The sequence below is a fragment of the Acipenser ruthenus genome, chromosome 50 (genome assembly GCF_902713425.1).
Source record: "Acipenser ruthenus chromosome 50, fAciRut3.2 maternal haplotype, whole genome shotgun sequence".
Taxonomy (NCBI): domain Eukaryota; kingdom Metazoa; phylum Chordata; class Actinopteri; order Acipenseriformes; family Acipenseridae; genus Acipenser; species Acipenser ruthenus.
This window is the reverse complement of record NC_081238.1, coordinates 6,585,187-6,607,935: the sequence shown is the minus strand read 5'-3', so window position 1 is coordinate 6,607,935 and position 22,749 is coordinate 6,585,187. Positions and strand designations below refer to the sequence as shown.

The 22,749-nt window shown below is 44.5% G+C and overlaps 1 protein-coding gene across 1 annotated transcript; it reads left to right on the top strand.

The window, feature by feature from the left end:
* The first annotated feature begins 257 nt into the window (after positions 1-257).
* LOC117409881 (macrophage mannose receptor 1-like) lies at positions 258-20,082 on the top strand. The gene is made up of 13 exons (XM_059015370.1): positions 258-369; positions 7,081-7,128; positions 8,091-8,432; positions 12,567-12,908; positions 13,453-13,773; positions 15,160-15,501; positions 16,140-16,174; positions 17,252-17,294; positions 17,387-17,428; positions 18,224-18,265; positions 18,729-18,770; positions 18,862-18,903; positions 19,600-20,082. Exons 1-13 carry the CDS (start codon positions 330-332, stop codon positions 19,980-19,982), a joined length of 2,064 nt encoding a protein of 687 aa, XP_058871353.1. The 5' UTR covers positions 258-329; the 3' UTR covers positions 19,983-20,082.
* The last annotated feature ends 2,667 nt before the right edge of the window (positions 20,083-22,749 follow it).

Sequence of the window (22,749 nt, the reverse complement as noted above, 5' to 3'; positions counted from 1 at the left end):
CAGGTTAATATTACTTTTCCATGTCTCCGATCAACACACACAAATAAACAAGCTTTTGAAACACGCAACCGGGTGAAACATGTTCCCTATTCTGTAGTGATGGAACGACAATCACAATTCTACGCTTCTGAAGATGATTATAGTGATAGTACAGTGATTTTCCGTGCTGCCTTCTGTATGAGTCTTGATAAAGTCAACAGCCCCCCCCCCCCCACACCAATAAGAAATAGAACAGTCCATTTTTTTTTATCTTCGTCAACAACCGTAAAACCGCCATCGTGTATTTTATGAACGTTAGAATATTTCACTGTTATGACCATTAATACACGATGAAGAGGAGGAGTGTAGAAGATGTTTTTGTTCATGTCGGTAAGACGATAGTGACACAATCATATGCTTCTTGTATGTTTTGTAAGGCACAGATAAAGTTATCAATTTTATACAACAGGCCTATTACTAAGATTTTTTTTTAGTATTTGTGATTCGCATAGCAGGATTTAGGGGAGTTCTGTTTAACAGTAAGTGGTTCGGTTTTTTTTATGTAGCAAGAAATATTGGCGTGTCCTCGTCCCTGTATTATTAACTGTGTTCTTTTGAGAACAGAATATTGTATTTGGGAGGATTTTTTTTTGGTATATTGTGTTCTGTATTCTGTCAAGGGATTCCAGTATTATTTGTTTTACACTTGTGTCCACACTGCTTTTAGCATGATGTGGAAAATTAAAACCAGGTAAAGGCGATCATCCAAATGAAGCTGAAGCTCTAATGGATAACGACACAGAACGCATGTACAGCGCTGAAACACGACGTTTAAAAAACACTATACTGATGAACCTCGTCATCTTAATATCAGCATCACAAGGGTTTCCGTGGATTATAATTTATGACGTCACAGAAACCCTGTCTGGAATTATATTCCTGTAACTCACCAAAGATCATCTATCTATCGAAGTCATTATATTTATCTTGCTCTTAATTGTATTAATACTTGTACTGTGATTCTTGAAATGTATTTTTGTTTATGACTGTAAGTCGCCCTGTATAAGGGCCTCTGCTAAGAAATAATAATAATAATAATAATAATAATAATAATAATAATATATCTATCTATCTATCTATCTATCTATCTATCTATCTATCTATCTATCTATCTATCTATCTATCTATCCGCATATTAAAGAACTGTGTAGTCATAATCAATGCTACTACTAAAATAATGTTAACAACAACAACAACAACAATTATCATACCACTATTATTACTACTACTACTACTGGCACTTTTTCAGAGCTCCTCCAATTCAAACAGTTTGTGGAAGGGTGATGGACAACTCACTGACACACAGGAGATAGAACTTTATTTGAAACGCCCTTGGTGCATAGATTTATTTCAGCCAGAAGGTGGCACTGTGATTCTACTCAGGGCGCAACCTGATAGCAGCGATGGTACAAGGCTGGCCGTTCACTCGTGGTGCGCATAGTGTTAGACTGGGGGCTGGACGCGGGTGTGGTGCACACAGTGTTAGACTGGGGGCTGGACGCGGGTGTGGTGCACACAGTGTTAGACTAGGGGCTGGACGCGGGTGTGGTGCACACAGTGTTAGACTAGGGGCTGGACGCGGGTGTGGTGCACACAGTGTTAGACTAGGAGCTGGACGCGGGTGTGGTGCACACAGTGTTAGACTCGGGGCTGGACGCGGGTGTGGTGCACACAGTGTTAGACTCGGGGCTGGACGCGGGTGTGGTGCACACAGTGTTAGACTGGGGGCTGGACGCGGGTGTGGTGCACTCAGTGTTAGACTGGGGGCTGGACGCGGGTGTGCTGCGCACAGTATTAGACTAGGGGCTGGACGCGGGTGTGGTGCGCACAGTGTTAGACTCGGGGCTGGACGCGTGTGTGCTGCGCACAGTATTAGACTAGGGGCTGGACGCGGGTGTGCTGCGCACAGTGTTAGACTGGGGGCTGGACGCGGGTGTGGTGCGCACAGTGTTAGACTGGGGGCTGGACGCGGGTGTGGTGTGCACAGTGTTAGACTCGGGGCTGGACGCGGGTGTGGTGTGCACAGTGTTAGACTCGGGGCTGGACGCGGGTGTGGTGCACAGTGTTAGACTGGGGGCTGGACGCGGGTGTGGTGCGCACAGTGTTAGACTAGGGGCTGGACGCGGGTGTGGTGTGCACAGTGTTAGACTCGGGGCTGGACGCGGGTGTGGTGCACAGTGTTAGACTGGGGGCTGGACGCGGGTGTGGTGCACTCAGTGTTAGACTGGGGGCTGGACGCGGGTGTGCTGCGCACAGTATTAGACTAGGGGCTGGACGCGGGTGTGGTGCGCACAGTGTTAGACTCGGGGCTGGACGCGTGTGTGCTGCACACAGTATTAGACTAGGGGCTGGACGCGGGTGTGCTGCGCACAGTGTTAGACTGGGGGCTGGACGCGGGTGTGGTGCGCACAGTGTTAGACTGGGGGCTGGACGCGGGTGTGGTGCGCACAGTGTTAGACTGGGGGCTGGACGCGGGTGTGGTGCGCACAGTGTTAGACTGGGGGCTGGACGCGGGTGTGGTGCGCACAGTGTTAGACTGGGGGCTGGACGCGGGTGTGGTGCGCACAGTGTTAGACTGGGGGCTGGACGCGGGTGTGGTGCGCACAGTGTTAGACTGGGGGCTGGACGCGGGTGTGGTGCGCACAGTGTTAGACTGGGGGCTGGACGCGGGTGTGGTGCGCACAGTGTTAGACTGGGGGCTGGACGCGGGTGTGGTGCGCACAGTGTTAGACTGGGGGCTGGACGCGGGTGTGGTGCGCACAGTGTTAGACTGGGGGCTGGACGCGGGTGTGGTGCGCACAGTGTTAGACTGGGGGCTGGACGCGGGTGTGGTGCGCACAGTGTTAGACTAGGGGCTGGACGCGGGTGTGCTGCGCACAGTGTTAGACTGGGGGCTGGACGCGGGTGTGGTGCGCACAGTGTTAGACTGGGGGCTGGACGCGGGTGTGGTGCGCACAGTGTTAGACTGTGGGCAGGACGCGGGTGTGGTGCGCACAGTGTTAGACTGGGGGCTGGACGCGGGTGTGGTGCGCACAGTGTTAGACTAGGGGCTGGACGCGGGTGTGGTGCGCACAGTGTTAGACTAGGGGCTGGACGCGGGTGTGGTGCACACAGTGTTAGACTAGGGGCTGGACGCGGGTGTGGTGCACACAGTGTTAGACTCGGGGCTGGACGCGGGTGTGGTGCACACAGTGTTAGACTGGGGTCTGGACGCGGGTGTGGTGCACTCAGTGTTAGACTGGGGGCTGGACGCGGGTGTGCTGCGCACAGTATTAGACTAGGGGCTGGACGCGGGTGTGGTGCGCACAGTGTTAGACTCGGGGCTGGACGCGTGTGTGCTGCGCACAGTATTAGACTAGGGGCTGGACGCGGGTGTGCTGCGCACAGTGTTAGACTGGGGGCTGGACGCGGGTGTGGTGCGCACAGTGTTAGACTGGGGGCTGGACGCGGGTGTGGTGCGCACAGTGTTAGACTGGGGGCTGGACGCGGGTGTGGTGCGCACAGTGTTAGACTGGGGGCTGGACGCGGGTGTGGTGCGCACAGTGTTAGACTGGGGGCTGGACGCGGGTGTGGTGCGCACAGTGTTAGACTGGGGGCTGGACGCGGGTGTGGTGCGCACAGTGTTAGACTGGGGGCTGGACGCGGGTGTGCTGCGCACAGTGTTAGACTGGGGGCTGGACGCGGGTGTGGTGCGCACAGTGTTAGACTGGGGGCTGGACGCGGGTGTGGTGCGCACAGTGTTAGACTCGGGGCTGGACGCGGGTGTGGTGCACACAGTGTTAGACTGGGGGCTGGACGCGGGTGTGGTGCGCACAGTGTTAGACTCGGGGCTGGACGCGTGTGTGCTGCGCACAGTATTAGACTAGGGGCTGGACGCGGGTGTGCTGCGCACAGTGTTAGACTGGGGGCTGGACGCGGGTGTGCTGCGCACAGTGTTAGACTGGGGGCTGGACGCGGGTGTGGTGCGCACAGTGTTAGACTGGGGGCTGGACGCGGGTGTGCTGCGCACAGTGTTAGACTGGGGGCTGGACGCGGGTGTGGTGCGCACAGTGTTAGACTGGGGGCTGGACGCGGGTGTGGTGCGCACAGTGTTAGACTGGGGGCTGGACGCGGGTGTGGTGCGCACAGTGTTAGACTAGGGGCTGGACGCGGGTGTGCTGCGCACAGTGTTAGACTGGGGGCTGGACGCGGGTGTGCTGCGCACAGTGTTAGACTGGGGGCTGGACGCGGGTGTGCTGCGCACAGTGTTAGACTGGGGGCTGGACGCGGGTGTGGTGCACACAGTGTTAGACTAGGGGCTGGACGCGGGTGTGGTGCACTCAGTGTTAGACTGGGGGCTGGACGCGGGTGTGGTGCGCACAGTGTTAGAGTGGGGGCTGGACGCGGGTGTGGTGCACTCAGTGTTAGACTGGGGGCTGGACGCGGGTGTGGTGCGCACAGTGTTAGACTGGGGGCTGGACGCGGGTGTGCTGCGCACAGTGTTAGACTAGGGGCTGGACGCGGGTGGATGCAGTCCACTCACTTTTTTTGGACACAGTCCACCCACTGTTTTTGCTGAAACAGCATTTTCCACAGTCCATCTTCATTGTTATTTGTCTTGAATAGCCTATTTGATTTCTCCCCAATACTTAATCCTTTAATGTTCCTCACGCGACTTTTCCTTTTATGCGTCTTCGCATGCTCTCTGGCTAAACAGTCACTGGAGTCTTGCACTGAAATTGATAAGCGGCACCGTAAACTGAAATTCATGTGACAACTGTTTTTTAAATGGAGGAATACATATTTTAAAGAACGTTATCATATAATAATAACATGTTTTGATTAATTTAATACATTTCTAAAGTAAACTAAGTGAATAATAGCATAACAGCTGACCTTGTTTTTTTCTTCCAAAACTGACAAACTAAACACTGTGACAGACTCGATGATAAACAGCATTTACTCCACAACAGGCACTGCCTCCCTCATCGGTCCTGCGTTCCCAGCAAGATCTCTCGATTTGCTGAAAATAATTGTGAAAGCTTATAATACAGCAGAAGTTATTTAATATCCTGTCTGTGTATACGAAGACACTGCACACTCGTTTTTACTAGGCTATAATATAAAGCCTTCTGTTCTTTATTTTATTGCATACATTTTGTGTATTGCATATATTTAATTGTGACCTGTTATTTTGTCAGATTTTAATGTGTTTTTTTTTCTCTTTTTTTAATTTTATTTGCTTGTTTCTTGTTTCTGTGATGTCTGTATGGTCTTTATAGTTGTTGTTGCAAAAGAGCTTTGGGATACTATATTGTATGTAAAAGGGCACACGTGTTTGGTTGTTATCAGATTTTTTTAAGCTTTAGTTTTTATTTGCGACCTGCATGGTCTTTTTTTATGGCTTTTTAATTGTAAAGAGCTTTGGGATCCTTATAATGAAAGACGCTATCTAACACAGATTATGATGACCGTTATTATTATTATTAGTAATAGTATTATTATCAATCAATAACACACCGATGATGGAAAGCAGGAAGGATGTTCTCATTACAGTGGACATGTTACTTCACGGTCTTGTTAGTTGCCTCTCTTTTTGTGGAAGATATATCTTTTTTCTCTGGTTTTAAATAATCCTTGTCTAATCCTAACGTTGTTTTAAACATTATACCAGACATTTAGTGTATTTAATAACTGTTTTTATTTGTTTTATTTTTTAAACACTTTTCTATGGGACCAGTTAGGAGATCTGAATTGTCAGATTGTTTTCCAAATGGTTTCATGTGCGCACAACCGGCATTAACATTTTTGAAAATCCGATATTGCCGAATATATCCTTGCAGCCAAATAATATATAACAGGCAAGGATAGCCCTCCTAGTTTAGAGTCTCCTTTTTTATTCTGGGCTGGGAACCTTCCATAGACAATCTACCCAACAGTGAGATTGGCAGAATTTTACAGTTTAGCGTGTTCTGCTATTAATTCAAATTATTATACTGATTATTGGTAGCCTAAAACTTAATATAATATAATTCTTTATATGCAAATTAACATTTTCCCATCCATGGCCATGGCCAAGGTGGTCAGACCGTCGACCATTGTGGCGACACACACTGCGGGTTGAGAGGGGTCTCGCAGTTGGGGGGATGTACATCTTCATAGAACTCATGGAGGGGTTGGGCAGCAGGGTTGTCCTTTCTAACGTCCCACCTTTCTTAAAGGATGACCTTCTAAAGCCCCATCTTCAGGCCCTAGGGGAGCTGAAAACAGTGATCCACCCCACCCCCCTAGGGTGCAAAGACCAGCCCCTCCGCCACGTCCTGTCCTTCTGACGCCATGTTACCATCCACCTGGTAGGGGTGGTAACTGTGTGATTTTTTTCTCCTCAAAGGAGGTGCGGTGCTACCACTGCAGAGACCTGGGGCACCAAAATAAAAGGTGCCCTAAACTCAAGCAGAGCGCAAACCCATCCACGCCAGCACCGCACACCTCCGAGTCATCTCCCCCTCAGGGCCCTCAAACAGGTATCTCGAGGGGGTCCTTAGGACTGGAGAGCCGGTCCTGCTGATTGAAACAAAGTTGCTGGACCCTCCTCAGCCTCCCCTCGAGAACAACCTGAGCAGGATCTCTGATTTCTCCTCGACCCCCCTCCGCTCTGCAATGAGGAGAACCCTGTACTATTTGTTAGATAGTTAATGGGAGTTTGTGTTAGCACCGCCTTTTTGATTAGGGGATGCTGATTAGTATTTTTTTCATCAGCTATTACATCAGCCATACCATCTTGAGTAAGCCTCATCTAGGATGATCTTAGAAGCTAAGCAAGGTTGGGCTTGGTTAGTACTTGGATGGGAGACCACCTGGAACACCATGTGCTGAGTGAAAGCTGATAGAGCCCTCCTGTTGGTCATCAAATAGGACTACTACTAATAATAAGAACAACATTTCTATTGAGGTTCCAATGTGATTGAGTATTCTGTTTTTTATTTTGTTTTGCTGTTTTTTATATTTGAAGCTTTCCCTCTATGAAGGTGATTAATAGAAAGTCTTCTCTTTCTAATGCAGAGTCTGCTGTGATGGGGGAGAGAGGGCTGCTCATCCTTCTGCTTGCAGGTGGGTTTCCTTTATTTCTGGTTTTCTTACTGTTTGCTTTGATATTTTCCACATTCTCTCTCAGAAAAGTTAACGCAGTTCTTAAAGCTGCAGTGTCCCTCAGTCACGTTCACTGTGAAACTAACATGTGATTCCTGGGTGTCTGTGTGTTTACTGCACTGCTCCACTGCTACAGAGCAGACCTGGCTGCTGTTATATCTGCTCAGCTCAGCACAAGCTATTGATCGGTACTGTGGGGGGTATATGGAGGCTGTCTGTCTGTCTGTCACACCTACATTGTTACAAATGTGTAGCGAACCGCTTGTCCACTTAAGACGAAATTTTGGTTTGAAACTGGAAAATGAATGGTTATCATGCACAGGCATGATGGAAAATACTGTATAGTGACTGCTTCTTTTTTCTTTAATTCTCTGTGCAAACTCCCTGGCAGAACATGTAAAATCAAACCATGCTCAGTTGTTAGTGCTGTGGAAGAGCAGGCTGGAAATGTCTGCTCCGCTCCCTCGCTCCATATACAATGTGCTCGCTCTGCTCCGCACACAGCCTGGCACCGTGAGCTGTCAAGGCTGATTGATGGGCTATCAGGAGGCTCATTGAAACAATAGAAATGTCAACAGACCGCTCACTTGAGGAATGCAGACTGATATAATCAAACTTCAATACATGTCTGCAAGTCCTGACTGATGAATACAAATAATACAACAACACCTCATTGTTATAATAGGTTTTCTATGTAGCGGTCAGTTTGACTGCTCCTGGTCGGAATAGGTATGACAGTATTTTATCTCACTAATTTTTGGAGCGACGCGATTCTTTCTTTGTCAAGGTAATTAGTACATAGATTTAGGAAAAGTCAGGAAAGCACAGCTCTGTATCTTAATATTTAAATTAAAATCCAAAAAACGGTCAAAATGACCACCTTGCTCGTTCTAGTGTTAATCATGTTGTTTTTTCTTTATCAGGGTTTTGTGTGCCTGCATACAACCAGATCAGAAAACACGTGTTTGTGGAAACTAAGAAGAGTTGGTCTGAAGCTCAGAGGTACTGTAGAGAGAAGCACACAGACCTGGCCACTGTGCGCAGCCAGGAAGAAGCAAAGCAGCTCTTAAATATTACAGGAGCTTCTCTCTGGGGTTCCTGGATCGGGCTGTATCGTGATGACACACAGAACTGGCAGTGGTCTAACAGCGATGATGTCATCTACTCCAACTGGAGGGCAGACGTCTTCTGTGCTTCAGTCAATTCAGACGGAAAGTGGACTGATTTACCCTGCAACCTTCAGGAAGCCTTCATGTGCTACAAAGGTAAAGACGTAATTGTTGCTATATTGCAATTGATTATTCATTCATTTTAGTTGTTATAATTATTAAGCATCCCTGTGAGGGGAGCTTGTATGAGTTTGCAAATCCACCCACTCCTACAGCTGCTAATATCTCAAAAACTATTTCAGCTTGCAAATATTTTCAGTCAAAACCCTGAATACAAGTTGCCCTTGAAAGGATACAAAAACATACAGTTATTAGATGTGTTTGGTGTGTTTCAGAGGCAGTTCCAAAAGATACCTACATTTCATTAGTGATAGATGGATGGAGCTATAACACTGTTCCCCCCCTCTGGTGAGGTGTAGGGCGTCAGGTTTACCTTCCCCTCTGGGCTGGGGTTTGCTGTGTGAAGGTTGAAATCTTCTCTGGGAGTTCTGTGGCAGCTCATTTCTTTCAGATTCAGGAAAGTCAGGCTCTGCTTCATCTCCTAGTACCCGAGTGCTGCTGGTATTGGGCCGGGTATCTGTATATTTCACCATACTCTCCTTTAGCTTCCAGGATGGTGGGCATTGAGTTGTCTGCATTTACCACTGCGCTCATGGCAGCTCTGACCTCTGCAGACAGGTTACGTATGAACAGCAGCTTGAAGCTCTTGTCTACATTGTCCCCTGGATGTGCTTCACCTGCATAGTAAAGGAGTTTCAGTTCCTTGTAGAAGTCTCTCGGGTCCTCATCCTTCTTACATTGTCTGAGACAGGCTGTGTGCAGGGCTGTGCAGGGATCACCATACTTGGAGCATTTCCCTGTTAAGGCAGCGCACAGTTTCTCAACATTTTTCCTGGTCCACTCCTGTACTGTGTCTACAAATGTGAGAGAGAGCAGTCTGGCCTTATTATGCAGATCACTTGTCAATCCCCAGTCGTTGATAATGTCCCTGATATGACTGGTGTGTTCCTCAGTGGTGATGCTCTTTTTAGCTGCTGATAGTTGACGCTAACTTGTGGTGTAAACCATTAGTTCTCAGTTCAGGTTGGCGTGCTTCACCATTGCACATTGCAGAGTTGTAGACTGGGCTCTGGGCTCACCAGGGACTTGCCTTCTGGGTTGTGCAGTGTATTCAGGAAGTGAGGTCATGCTCTGAGCAGTGCTTAGAACAGCTTCTTGCAGACGTTGGTCTATCCTGGAGCTGTGCTACTTCCCTGTAGAGTTTTTACCAAGTCCTTCAGGCTCTCTGCCTCAGTATTGTTCACAATTGGAGAGGATGTTTTAACTCTAAGTAAAAGTATTTGAGTTGGAATCAGGTTCCGATGACCCTTTCAGAGCCTGCAAATCTCTGCTTTTACTTTCCTGAGCTCCTCCTCTCCATGTTCTAGCTCTGCGTGGAGCCTGGGAATGTCCTCCTCTTGTTGCAGCAGCGTGCTTAGTGGTTTATTTGATGCTCCATCTGTTGCTGGAGATCTTCGATCTGTTCCTCTCTGTTCTGTAAATCCTCGGCTGCAGTGCTTAGTTCAAGTTCACCCACTCTCCTCTCCAATCTTGTTACATCGGAAGTAAGGGAGGAAGTTAGGGTTTTTCTTCTGGACCATGTCCTTTTGGATTTCAACATCAAAAATGCCTCCTATTTTCTGTTCTGAATGCCCCTTTATCTAATCTCCATTTATGACCCCTGGTCCTTTTTTCTTTTTTCAAGTCAAAGAAGTCCCCCGGGTTGACATTGTCAATACCTTTTAGGATTTTGAATGTTTGAATCAGATCGCCGCGTAGTCTTCTTTGTTCAAGACTGAATAGATTCAATTCTTTTAGCCTGTCTGCATACGACATGCCTTTTAAACCCGGGATAATTCTGGTTGCTCTTCTTTGCACTCTTTCTAGAGCAGCAATATCCTTTTTGTAACGAGGTGACCAGAACTGAACACAATATTCTAGGTGAGGTCTTACTAATGCATTGTAGAGTTTTAACATTACTTCCCTTGATTTAAATTCAACACTTCTCACAATATATCCAAGCATCTTGTTAGCCTTTTTTATAGCTTCCCCACATTGTCTAGATGAAGACATTTCTGAGTCAACATAAACTCCTAGGTCTTTTTCATAGTTCCCTTCTTCAATTTCACTATCTCCCATATGATATTTATAATGCACATTTTTATTGCCCGCATGCAATACTTTACACTTTTCTCTATTAAATTTCATTTGCCATGTGTCTGCCCAATTCTGAATGCTGTCGAGATCATTTTGAATGACCTTTGCTGCTTCAACAGTGTGGGCCACTCCTCCTATTTTTGTGTCGTCTGCAAATTTAACGAGTTTGCTTACTATATCAGAGTCTAAATCATTAATGTAGATTAGGAATAGCAGAGGACCTAATACTGATCCCTGTGGTACACCACTGGTTACCTCACTCCATTTCGAGGTTTCTCCTCTAATCAGTACTTTTTGTTTTCTACCTGTTAACCACTCCCTAATCCATGTGCATGCATTTCCTTGAATCCCTACTGCGTTCAGTTTGAGAATTAATCTTTTATGCGGGACTTTGTCAAAAGCTTTCTGGAAATCTAAATAAACCATGTCGTATGCTTTGCAGTTATCCATTTTCAATGTTGCATCCTCAAAAAAGTCAAGTAGGTTAGTTAGACATGATCTCCCTTTCCTAAAACCATGCTGGCTGTCTCCCAGGATATTGTTACCATATAGGTAATTTTCCATTTTGGATTTTATTATAGTTTCCATAAGTTTACATATAATAGAAGTCAGGCTTATTGGTCTGTAGTTACCTGGTTCGGTTTTGTCTCCCTTTTTGTGGATCGGTATTATGTTTGCTATTTTCCAGTCTGTCGGTACAACCCCTGTGTCAAGAGACTGTTGCATGATCTTGGTTAGCGGTCCCGTACCTGGGATTGAACCCACAACCTTCTGGTTAAGAGTCCAGAGCCCTAACCACGACGCCAAACTGTGATATATATATATATATATACACACACACACACACACACACACACACACACACACACACACACACACACACACACACACACACACACACACACACACACACACACACACACACACACACACACACACACACACACACACACACACACACACACACACACACACACACACACACACACACACACACACACACACACACACACACACACACACACACCCCATATACCATATACCTCGAATTTAAAACTTTCTCACCATCAATTTGAGGGAAAAATTAAACATCAAATAAATCTGCATTTACAAAGATCCACCCTCAATTACGCTCGTGGTGCAAACACAATCCTCTGTGAAAACAAGTGCAGTGATGTTGTCCGGTTTAGGGCTGGCCTTTGGCGACAGCTCCGAATCATGTTAGCTGTCTAATGTCAACGTAAACAACGAAGCAGGCAACACATTCAAACAATTGCACAGCCAATATTCCATTAAACAACGTTACGACAAGGCATTTAGACAACAATTCATCAATGAACTAACTAATAACATTTGAGTCAAAGCAACTTCTAGAGATTTCACTGTAAGAGATTCTCTTCTAATCTCTTAGCTTAGAAACTCCAGGCTGTAGGGCACATCCTCCACTCCACACGGAGTGCCTTCACCGAATGCACCACTCGGGAGCTCCTATTGGTTTACCCTTTTAACCCCATTTAGACCCTCTATTATCTATTTATTTATTTATTTATTTAGCAGACGCCTTTATCCAAGGCGACTTACAGAGACTAGGTTGTGTGAACTATGCATCAGCTGCAGAGTCACTTACAACTACGTCTCACCGGAAAGACGGAGCACAAGGAGTGACTTGCTCAGGGTCACACAATGAGTCAGTGGCTGAGGTGGGATTTGAATTGGGGACCTCCTGGTTACAAGCCCTTTTTTTAACCACTGGACCACACAGCCTCCAAATGATTGATTCTCATATTACTGATTCTCATTGAACATCGAAACAGGAGTAAATTAGCCAACTAAAAAATATACTTCTGGCATAACAGGTTTCTGAGAATTTTGCCCCATGTTTTTAAATAACACACAGATGTACTTGACTGTAGACAGGATGCAGTTTGTGATAAGTTGTAGGATTGATGAAAACACACAAGTTTGTTTTGGGTTCAGTGCCAGCTCACCTCCACAGCTCCCAGCCTCTCAGCTTCTGTTTGTTTGTGTTTACAGAGACCAGCAACATAACTGAGAGATACACCCTGATTGAAGAACTGAAAACCTGGACTGAAGCTCAGCAGTACTGTAGAGAACACCACACCGACCTTGTCAGTATAAAGAACGCCAGTGAAAATGAAGACCTAGTGAAGAAAGCGCAGGGCAAGCCCTTCTGGATAGGCCTGTTCAATGAGCCCTGGAAGTGGTCACACCAGGGGGATAACTACACATTTCACAACTGGAACTATGGGGAACCAAACAATAGGGGAGGGGATGAGAACTGTGTGATGATGAGTAAGACTGGTGAATGGACTGACACTGGCTGCAATTATCAGAACTCCTTCTTCTGCTGTGAGGGTGAGGACCCTGTTCAGACTGTGTTCTCATTTAATTCAGTGTAAACCTGCAGGTTGAAAGAGGGAAGCATGATTAGATCTCTTCAGTCGGTCCTGGTTGTGACAAATCTACCAGTTTCCACTTTGAGAATCAATCACAGAGGGTCTAAATGGGGTTAAAAGGGCAATAAAAACCCCAGTTATATTTCCTTAGGCTTTAAGGTATTGTGCTGTGCTGTGCAATATCGTATAATAACAAGACATGTACCTTTACACCTTCTAAAATAACATTAGCATTGATTGACAGTGAACTGAGTTTTTCTCACATCGATTTCTTTGTCTACCTGGTGTTTCCATGACCTTCGTCACTCATGCCAGAATGATACTCATGTTACAGTACAAACCACAAGCATGTTAGTATATTTATTATCACCATACAGTTCTACTAGTGTCCCACATTCTTACAGGACCAGTAATCTGTGACTGTTGGTTCCATTTCCAGTGGAAATCTTTTCTCTGAAGAACACGTTTTCACTCATCTTTATTGTGCTGTCCCCTCTCCCCAGGCGGCTCCTCTGGTCAGTGTTTCTATGAAGGAACTGGGAAGACATGGCAGGAAGCTCAGAGCTACTGCAGAAACCAAGGTAGAGACCTGCCCACCATTCAAGACCAGGCCAGGGTTAATGAGCTTATAGGTCTTATACCTTCATATAGTAACTGGTATTGGATTGGGCTGCATCGTGATAAAGAGAACTGGCAGTGGTCCAGTGGAGGTGATGTCATCTACTTCAACTGGGGACGATACCTCTTCTGTGCTTCAGTCAATGCGGAGGGAGAGTGGGAGGATTCACTCTGCAGTCAGGGAAACTATTTCATGTGCTACAGCGGTGAGTTGAGATTCAATTCCTTTGTTAATGAAACAGCTGACTGGACTGGGGGTTGAAGCCAGGTCCCCTGGATACTGCACAGGGGCCATAATCTTGAAATGTTCAAAAGAAGAAACATCTTCTCAAATACAGTATGTTTCTAAGTTTATTATTAAGAAAAAATGTTAAGAAGATGTGTTATTCATAACAGTTTTTTATGATTGTTTTTCCTTCATAAGAAACTTAAGAAAATGTGAATTCTTCAAAGAAATGTTCTTATTGTTTTGTTTAGATTGTTTATATTCCAGACAGCAAAATCTTAAATATGTAGCCCTTATTAGACATGTAGAAGGAATATGTTTAACAGTTAAATAACTATTTGTATTAGAATAAAAGGTGATAAAGAGGGTTGTAGCTTTGCTGTATTGTGTGTAGTGGGCTGAACCTCACATGACTGATTCGTTTGTTATGCAAATGAGGTCTGACAGGTATTCTGCAATATATAAAAGTTGCATCTCCCTGTTACAAGTTAGTTTCAGTCACCGTGAGCAAAGAACAGACTTTCATACACAGCTGATAGCACAGCAGGTGCTCGGTTGGCAGGTGATTCCCTAACCAACACTAGGCTACATAAATGCCATGTTTCATGAGGTACAGCCTCCACAGTGATGAGCCAGTCTCGTTGCTCGTGTCAAATGTAACTTTTCTTTCTCTTCTAAACAGTGTTGTTGTGATCATACACTGGTGGTAGAGTTTGTTTTTAGAGATTTAGGTTAGCAGTTTTATCATCCCGCTTATCATACACAGGCAATCTTATGACATACGGGTCTCACACCACCACCGTGTACAATAAGACTGTACAATAACAACGATTATAGGAAATTATTGTTCACCATGTATAATAATATAAATAATTAATACCACAGCCACCTGAACTCTGCCTCAACCAATCAGGTTCCTGGTAGAGTGCTCATTATCATGCAGTCGACGCCCTCAGAGTTTAGAATGTTGAAACTGTCATTGGAACAGGCTGACTTCAAAACAGACAAATAGCAGCCAGTACCGGAAAGTACAGTACGGGAGGCGGGGGGGGGGGGGGGGGGGGGGTGTCATAATGATACTGTTTGCTTCATATTGATTGTACATCGACTGTGAGGAAAATATGAATAAATTGAAAAAGAACGGTCATTATTCCTAAATCATTAAATGAACTCCCCCATCCCCCACTTTGCTATTAAATACTTTTCAGACATAAACTAAAGAGACTCCCATGCACTGCTAGAGATGCTGCTTTTCATGACCTTTATAGCTGAGCCGAGTGTGACTCGGGTTCAATCACTATACAACAGGAGAGCCAGCGCACTTCCACAGATGACATTGATTTTGATCTGCTGTTTGTGTTTACAGAGACCAGCACCATCACTGAGAGATACACCCTGATTGAAGAACTGAAAACCTGGACTGAAGCTCAGCAGTACTGTAGAGAACACCACACCGACCTCGTCAGTATAAAGAACGCCAGTGAAAATGAAGAAATAGTAAAGAAAGCGCAGGGCAAGCCCTTCTGGATAGGCCTGTTCAATGAGCCCTGGAAGTGGTCACACCAGGGGGATAACTACACATTTCACAACTGGAACTATTGGGAGCCAAACAATTGGGGAGGGGATGAGAACTGTGTGTTGATGAGTAACACTGGTGGATGGTTTGACTATAGCTGCCACTTTCAGTTGCCCTTCTTCTGCTGTGAGGGTGAGGACCCTGTTCAGACTGTGTTCTCATTTAATTCAGTGTAAACATTCAGGTTCAAAGAGAGAAGCCTGATTAGATCTCTTCAATAAATCCTAGTGGTGACAATTCTAGCAGTTTCCACTTTGAGAATCAATCACAGGCTCCCTGCTCAGGCTGATGGGATGGTCAATATCCTTCCAGAGGTAATGGGGTGATGTGGATTGCAGCTATCAGTACCCCTGGTTCTGCTGTGACTGAAGGCTCCCTGTTCAGTCTGTGCTCTTGTTCAGCTCAGTGTTTGCACCCCAGTCTGTGAGCAGGGACTCAGAGGCTCAGTCCATCTGATCCTACAGTAGCTGTCTGACCTCCAGAGCAGGACAGGGTGTAGCCTAGAGATCTGAAGAACCAGAATCCAGCCCGGTCATTAAGAGTGTGAGAGGGAGCAGCTCCCCCTCATTGTTATACCCAGGAGAGACGTGTGCTGTGATAAACATTCTTACTGTCTATTTATTATATTAATTTGAAAACAATAAACCATGTCATTGTCAGCATTGCCCTGGTGGAGACAGCAGCATAGACACAGTTTCATTGAAATGCATTTGAACAATACACTTGAAACAGGAAACACTAAATCTTGTTGTTGTGTGTTTTCTTTACAGATTCAGACCCCACAAGCCCCCCTTCCACTCCGGTCTCTCAAGGTATGCAGTGTAATCACTTCAGTGGATTCACAAACCACAGTAGAATGGCAATCTCATGTGTCATGTGAACCACTAGACCCCCCTGTGTCTGCTGGTTTTCATTCCAACTGAGCTCTCAGTTACTTAACTAGACCCTTAATTGAACTGATAATTTACTTAATTAGACCTTTTAACTTGTTTTCAAATCTTAAACAGTTGCATATTTCAAGTTAGCTATAACATTTGACAAGTAACTTGAACTGCAACTGTTTAAGAGCTGAAAACAAGTAAAAATGTCTAATTAAGCAAATTATCAGTTCAATTAATGGTCTAGTTAAGTAATTGAGAGCTCTGTTGGAATGAAAACCAGCAGACACAGGACCGAGTTTGAGAAGCCCTGATCTAAACCACTCACTGTAGACGTGTCAGTGCATTGAAATCCACACAAAAGAAAGGTAATGAGGTCTAAACTCGCATGCAAGCATTCAAATGGTGCCTGACGGAAACATGTTTAAATCTGTTAAAAACTGCCCCAACATTAAACACTCATCTAAACATCTAAACACAAGAGTTCATCTTTGAAAGTCTACCTCTACACGTCTGCTTCTTGTGTTCTAGGTACCAGCACCTCACCTGAGCCCTGCACTTAACTCACGTTCTGTGCTGCACATTACAGACTACGTGGGTCTTATTGTTTGACATGGGGTTTATTTAATTATTCAGCTCAGTGTTTGCACCCCAGTCTGTGAGCAGGGACTCAGAGGCTCAGTCCATCTGATCCTACAGTAGCTGTCTGACCTCCAGAGCAGGGCAGGGTGTAGCCTAGAGATCTGAAGAACCAGATTCCAGCCCGGTCATTAAGAGTGTGACAGGGAGCAGCTACCCCTCATTGTTATACCCAGGAGAGACGTGTGCTGTGATATACATTCTTACTGTCTATTTATTATATTAATTTGAAAAAAATAAACCATGTCATTGTCAGCATTGCCCCAGTGGAGACAGCAGCATAGACACAGTTTCATTGAAATGCATTTGAACAATACACTTGAAACAGGAAACACTAAATCTTGTTGTTGTGTGTTTTCTTTACAGATTCAGACCCCACAAGCCCCCCTTCCACTCCGGTCTCTCAAGGTATGCAGTGTAATCACTTCAGTGGATTCAGAACCACTGCATGAATCTGGCTTTGTTATAAACTTTCTTTTTTCTCTTTTTTCTATTTACAGAAGCAGAATCCTCGAGGCCCCCTTCCACTCCGGTCTCTCAAGGTATGTGCAGTTTGAAGATGGCAGTTTGTTCAGTGTGATTGACAGCCCACACCATGAGTTATAAATGAATCTCAGTGTTGTTATCAACCTCACTAATTCAACAGTGAGTTCACCATTGTATCAGTTCAATTTGAATGTGGCTTTGTAATAAATGACTTATTGTTTGAATTTATTAGCATTTATTTATTGCCCTGGTGAGGACAGCACCACACACACACACACTGACACACACACTGACACTCACACACACACAGACACACACATACACACTGACAAACACACACACACACTGACACAGACACACACACAAATACACACTGACACACACACTGACACAGACACACACAAATACACACTGACACACACACAAATACTCGCACACACATACAAACGCACACACACACTGACACACACACAGAGACACACTGACACACACACACACACATACACTGACACATACACACACACACACACGCACACGCACACACACATACACACACAGGGTGTCGCTCATATATATTTAAACAATAATGTAGAAATGCAAATGATGTATTTTTACTCCTGCAAATCAAAACCTCTCAAGCCTTCTCTCATCAACAGCCTCTAAAGGTATGGACTGCACTAGTTCAGTTTGAATGTGGCTTTGTAATAAATTACTTATTGTTTGATTGTATTAGTATTTATTTATTGTCCTGGTGGAGACAGCAGCATAGACACAGATTCATTGAAATGCATTTGAACAATACACTTGAAACAGGAAACACTAAAACATGTCGTCGTGTGTTTTCTTTACAGATTCACACCCCACAAGCCCCTCTTCCACTCCAGTCTCTCAAGGTAAGTGCAGTTTGAAGATGGCAGTTTGTTCAGTGTGATTGACAGCCCACACCATGAGTTATAAATGAATCTCAGTGTTCTTATCAACCTCACTAATTTAACAGGGAGTTCACCATTGCCCTGCTGAGGACAGCACCACACACACACGCACACACACCCAGACACACACAACGTCACTCAAATATATTTAAACAATAATGTAAAAAGGCAAATTATGTATTTTTTACTCCTGCAAATCCAAACCTCTCAAGCCTTCTCTCAACACCAGCCTCTAAAGGTATGGAGTGCACTCGTTCAGTTTGAATGTGGCTTTGTAATAAATGACTTATTGTTTGAATTTATTATTATTTATTTATTGTCCTGATGGAGACAGCAGCATAGACACAGTTTCAATGAAATGCATTTGAACAATACACTTGAAACAGGAAACACTAAATCTTGTTGTTGTGTGTTTTCTTTACAGATTCAGACCCCACAAGCCCCCCTTCCACTCCGGTCTCTCAAGGTATGCAGTGTAATCACTTCAGTGGATTCAGAACCACTGCAGGAATCTGGCTTTGTTATCAACTTTCTTTTTTCTCTCTTTCTTGTTACAGAAGCAGAATCCTCGAGCCCCCCTTCCACTCCTGTCTCTCAAGGTAAGTGCAGTTTGAAGATGGCAGTCTGTTCAGTGTGACTGACAGCTCACCTCACGTGTCATGTGATCCACTAGACCAGAGAGGGCAAAAGTGGTCCCTTCCACTCCTGGTCTTTGTTCCAACCCTGTTCTAAATTGTTTAATTAAACCAATTAAACCTCCATCCAGTTCCTGAAGTAGTTTACTGATCTCATTCCACCTGTTAAAGCTGGATTGGAATGGCCCTCCAGCACCGTGATTGGACACCCCTGCACTAGAGCTTTATAAGCTGTGGGAGAGTGTGTGCAACTATTCAGCAACAACACTAGGATAGCACAAGGTTGTCTTTCGGCTTGGCATCCTAATCCATAGTTACATTATATTGTACAGTACAAAGAATATGTCTTTTTAAACAAAATCTGACAGTCACCCTGCACTCATATGATTTTCTCATCAGTAGGCTGTGCTGCAGTGTGTACAGGTTACATTGTTGCATGTGAGATGCAAGTGCAGTCTGACTCACGGATAATCTGAACCACAGTGCAGGCTGATGGCAGCTGTAGAAGCACAATTTAAATATTACTGCAAACATTAAACCAACACTCATGATTGGCACATGAATAGCACGAGAGTCACACATCTAAAAGCCTATTAAAGTCAATTACATTATTATTATTATTATTATTATTATTATCGTTATCATTATCATCATCACCAGGCACTCCAGTCCCTGAGGAGCTCCACCTGATCTCTCACAGTATGGTCTGGCCGGAGGCTTGGCAGTACTGCAGGGATCGCTACACTGACCTAGTGAGCCTCACAAGCCTGGCTGCACAGAACAGAGTGTCGGAGCTCGTCAGGAACAGCACTGCATCGCGATTCTGGATCGGCCTGCACAGAACTGTTGTGTATGATAACTGGTACTGGGTTGCTGGTAAGGATAAGAAGGCCCGTCTAAACTACACTAACTGGGCCCCCGGGGAGCCCAACAATCCTTACTATGAGCACTGTGGGGAGATGGTGCTGCGGGAGGATGGGGGGGCTGAGTGGAATGATCTGTGCTGCTATGAACAGCTCCCCTTTATCTGTTTCAAAGATTAAAAACATCCTGAAAAGCTTTTACAGCAGTGGCTCTCAAACTATCTCCAGCTGGGACCCCTTTTAAAGGCACTTTAGTCTGAAAAAAAACATTTACTAAGAAAATGATAGAAATATCTCAATCTAAATTGTGTGAACATGAAATGTGTGAATAATAAAGCAGAAAGAAATCTCGTATCTGACAGAGTTTGCAATGCCATGTCTGCTCTCTATAAAGAGCTGCTCCAATGCACTGCAGTCATCGTGGATGGAAGGTCTGCTTGAGATGTGGTCATTAAAAACCTTTCTGTGACCTCCAGGGGGTCCCAACCCCCAGTCTGAGAACCACTGTCTCCACAGAACCCAGAGCTTTACTATAGAGTAGTGCAACAAAATACTACACATTCCTATCAAAGAGAATCCTCTGTAGCAATCTTTAATGATATACATCACTGTGATATTCCATTCTGTACTTGTTTAATATCCTATTGTGTGTGTGTGTTCTGTACAAGGCTCGACATTAACGTACATTTGAAAGCATTTTGCTACCAAAACTCTTAATTTGCTACTAGTTTTTTCCATGCAGTAGCATTTTTCTGATCCCTTACGCTGCAGTTTATATGACCGACCCTGAGTGAACACGCCGATGAATAAATGAACAGCTTAAGTAACCACACGGACAAACTTCAGCGAGACACTCACGCATGCGCATATCTCAAAGCAGTGCAGAATTCTGTACGACAGCGCCCGGGGAAGATACACGTGAGGAACACAATGCAAATCATATTGAGTATAAATACTGTCACTAATCACAACGTGCATACAATTTAAAAGTTTATTTTATAGAAAAAAAGTAAAATTAAATAACTGATAAAACATAACAATGTTATAATATAACAGACAGTGACCTACAGGATATGAAGTTTATTCAGTGTCTATAAAATGCTAATTTAATCTGTATGGAGAATAGAGGCTCCAGTCTTGTTATAATGTTAATCCTGGTTTCACCCACGCGAAAAATGAACACATAATAGAGAGAGAATTATTACTTTATCAAAATTATGACTATGAAAAAAAATATATATACATATAATAAATAAAACAGGAGCAGATAGCTAGCTATAACGCTACCATGATCCAAGTAACATCTTCCTTGCTTTATCAGTACGAATAAGAGATGGGACACAATATTGAGGTGCATTAATTTATCTATCTATTCATTTATCTATCCAGGTTTCTTTTTAGGTGATAGGTATCTAGGTGATAGTTTAGGTTATTCAGTCTATTTAAAAGTCGGTAGCTGTTTTATTTTTTTAATATATATAATTATTAGTTGAATAAACCTCTACTAAATAAGCCCATTTTTTATTATTATTTGTTTATTTAGCAGACGCCTTTATCCAAGGCGACTTACAGAGACTAGGGTGTGTGAACTATGCATCAGCTGCAGAGTCACTTACAATTACATCTCACCCGAAAGACGGAGCACAAGGAGGTTAAGTGACTTGCTCAGGGTCACACAATGAGTCACTGGCTGAGGTGGGATTTGAACTGGGGACCTTCTGGTTACAAGCCCTTTTTTTAACCACTGGACCACACAGCCTCCTTTCCAGGCAGCTAGCAAATCCTCACTACTGCCTTAAAAAGATAGCTCTATGGCTCTATGATTCTCTATTGTTTCTGCTCCGAGCATGATCTCCTGTGCTTACTAACTATTCCAGCAATTGCGGCTTCTGAAAAGACTCCTCAAGGCTGATTGTGATGAAGCGAGGTGGGGAAGCATACAAGTGTTGCTCATACTTCAGTGTACAATGCTTCAGGGCTTCAGTGCGCTGCGCAACGCTAATATGCTTCCCCACCTCACTTCCTCACAATCAGCCTTGAGAAGTCTTTTCAGAAGCTGCTTCACTTGTTTTTTTTAGTTCAGGATCCTCAGCTGTTTAAAATGCAGCGCGTAGATAAACTGCTGCATCCTGGTACCTTTGCTGTGGCTCACTTGGTCTGATTGAGGACGCAGCAGCAGCTTGGTTTTAGTTATTATCATCAAGAACGCTGCCTTTGAAATATTTAGATGTTCCCAACTGAAGTATAAAACACAAGCACAAGAAAAGGGTCCAGTGATAATATTGTGGGGTCAGTAAGCTTTCAAAAAATGAATCGGACCACCTTGGTTAGCAGTGCTTTAGTATAGGATAGAGGGGAGAAGCACAGAGGGGGGACGGGTTAACTTGCCATTCTCATTACTGTTTCTTTTAAGCACTTTCTTGTCTTTAAATATTACAATAGTTTTACAATATTGTGTTAGTTTTTACATAGTTAGAAGTTTTTATATATTTAAGAGCGTGTGTCTGTAGTTGGCCCTGTATGAGGTCATCAGCACCAGTATACAAAAACTCCACTTGGAAAACAAAAGAGAAAGAAACCTTTTATTTTCCTTGTTTGCACTTTTGTGTTGCTTCCCTGAGCTGCAGCAGAGCGGACAGTCATACCCTCTGCTGCTGCAGGTAGTGGCAGGAGTGAGCCTGGTTAGGGTTAGGCCTGTTTAGTGACATCAGAGTGACACAAAGAGGGCCAGAAAGCTTCAAGGAGGGAGGAAGCTTGTGTGCCTGCCTGCCTGCAGCTGAAACGACCTGCCTCTAGGGAATGCAAACAAACTGGACAGCCAACAAGGCCTGGTTTCTGATGAAGCAGATTGCACCTCATGCTGTTCTATTGAATGTAGTAAACAGGCACACTGTAGTTATATTTGAATATGATGCTGCAGTTTTAACTAAACAGGAAACATGTAATA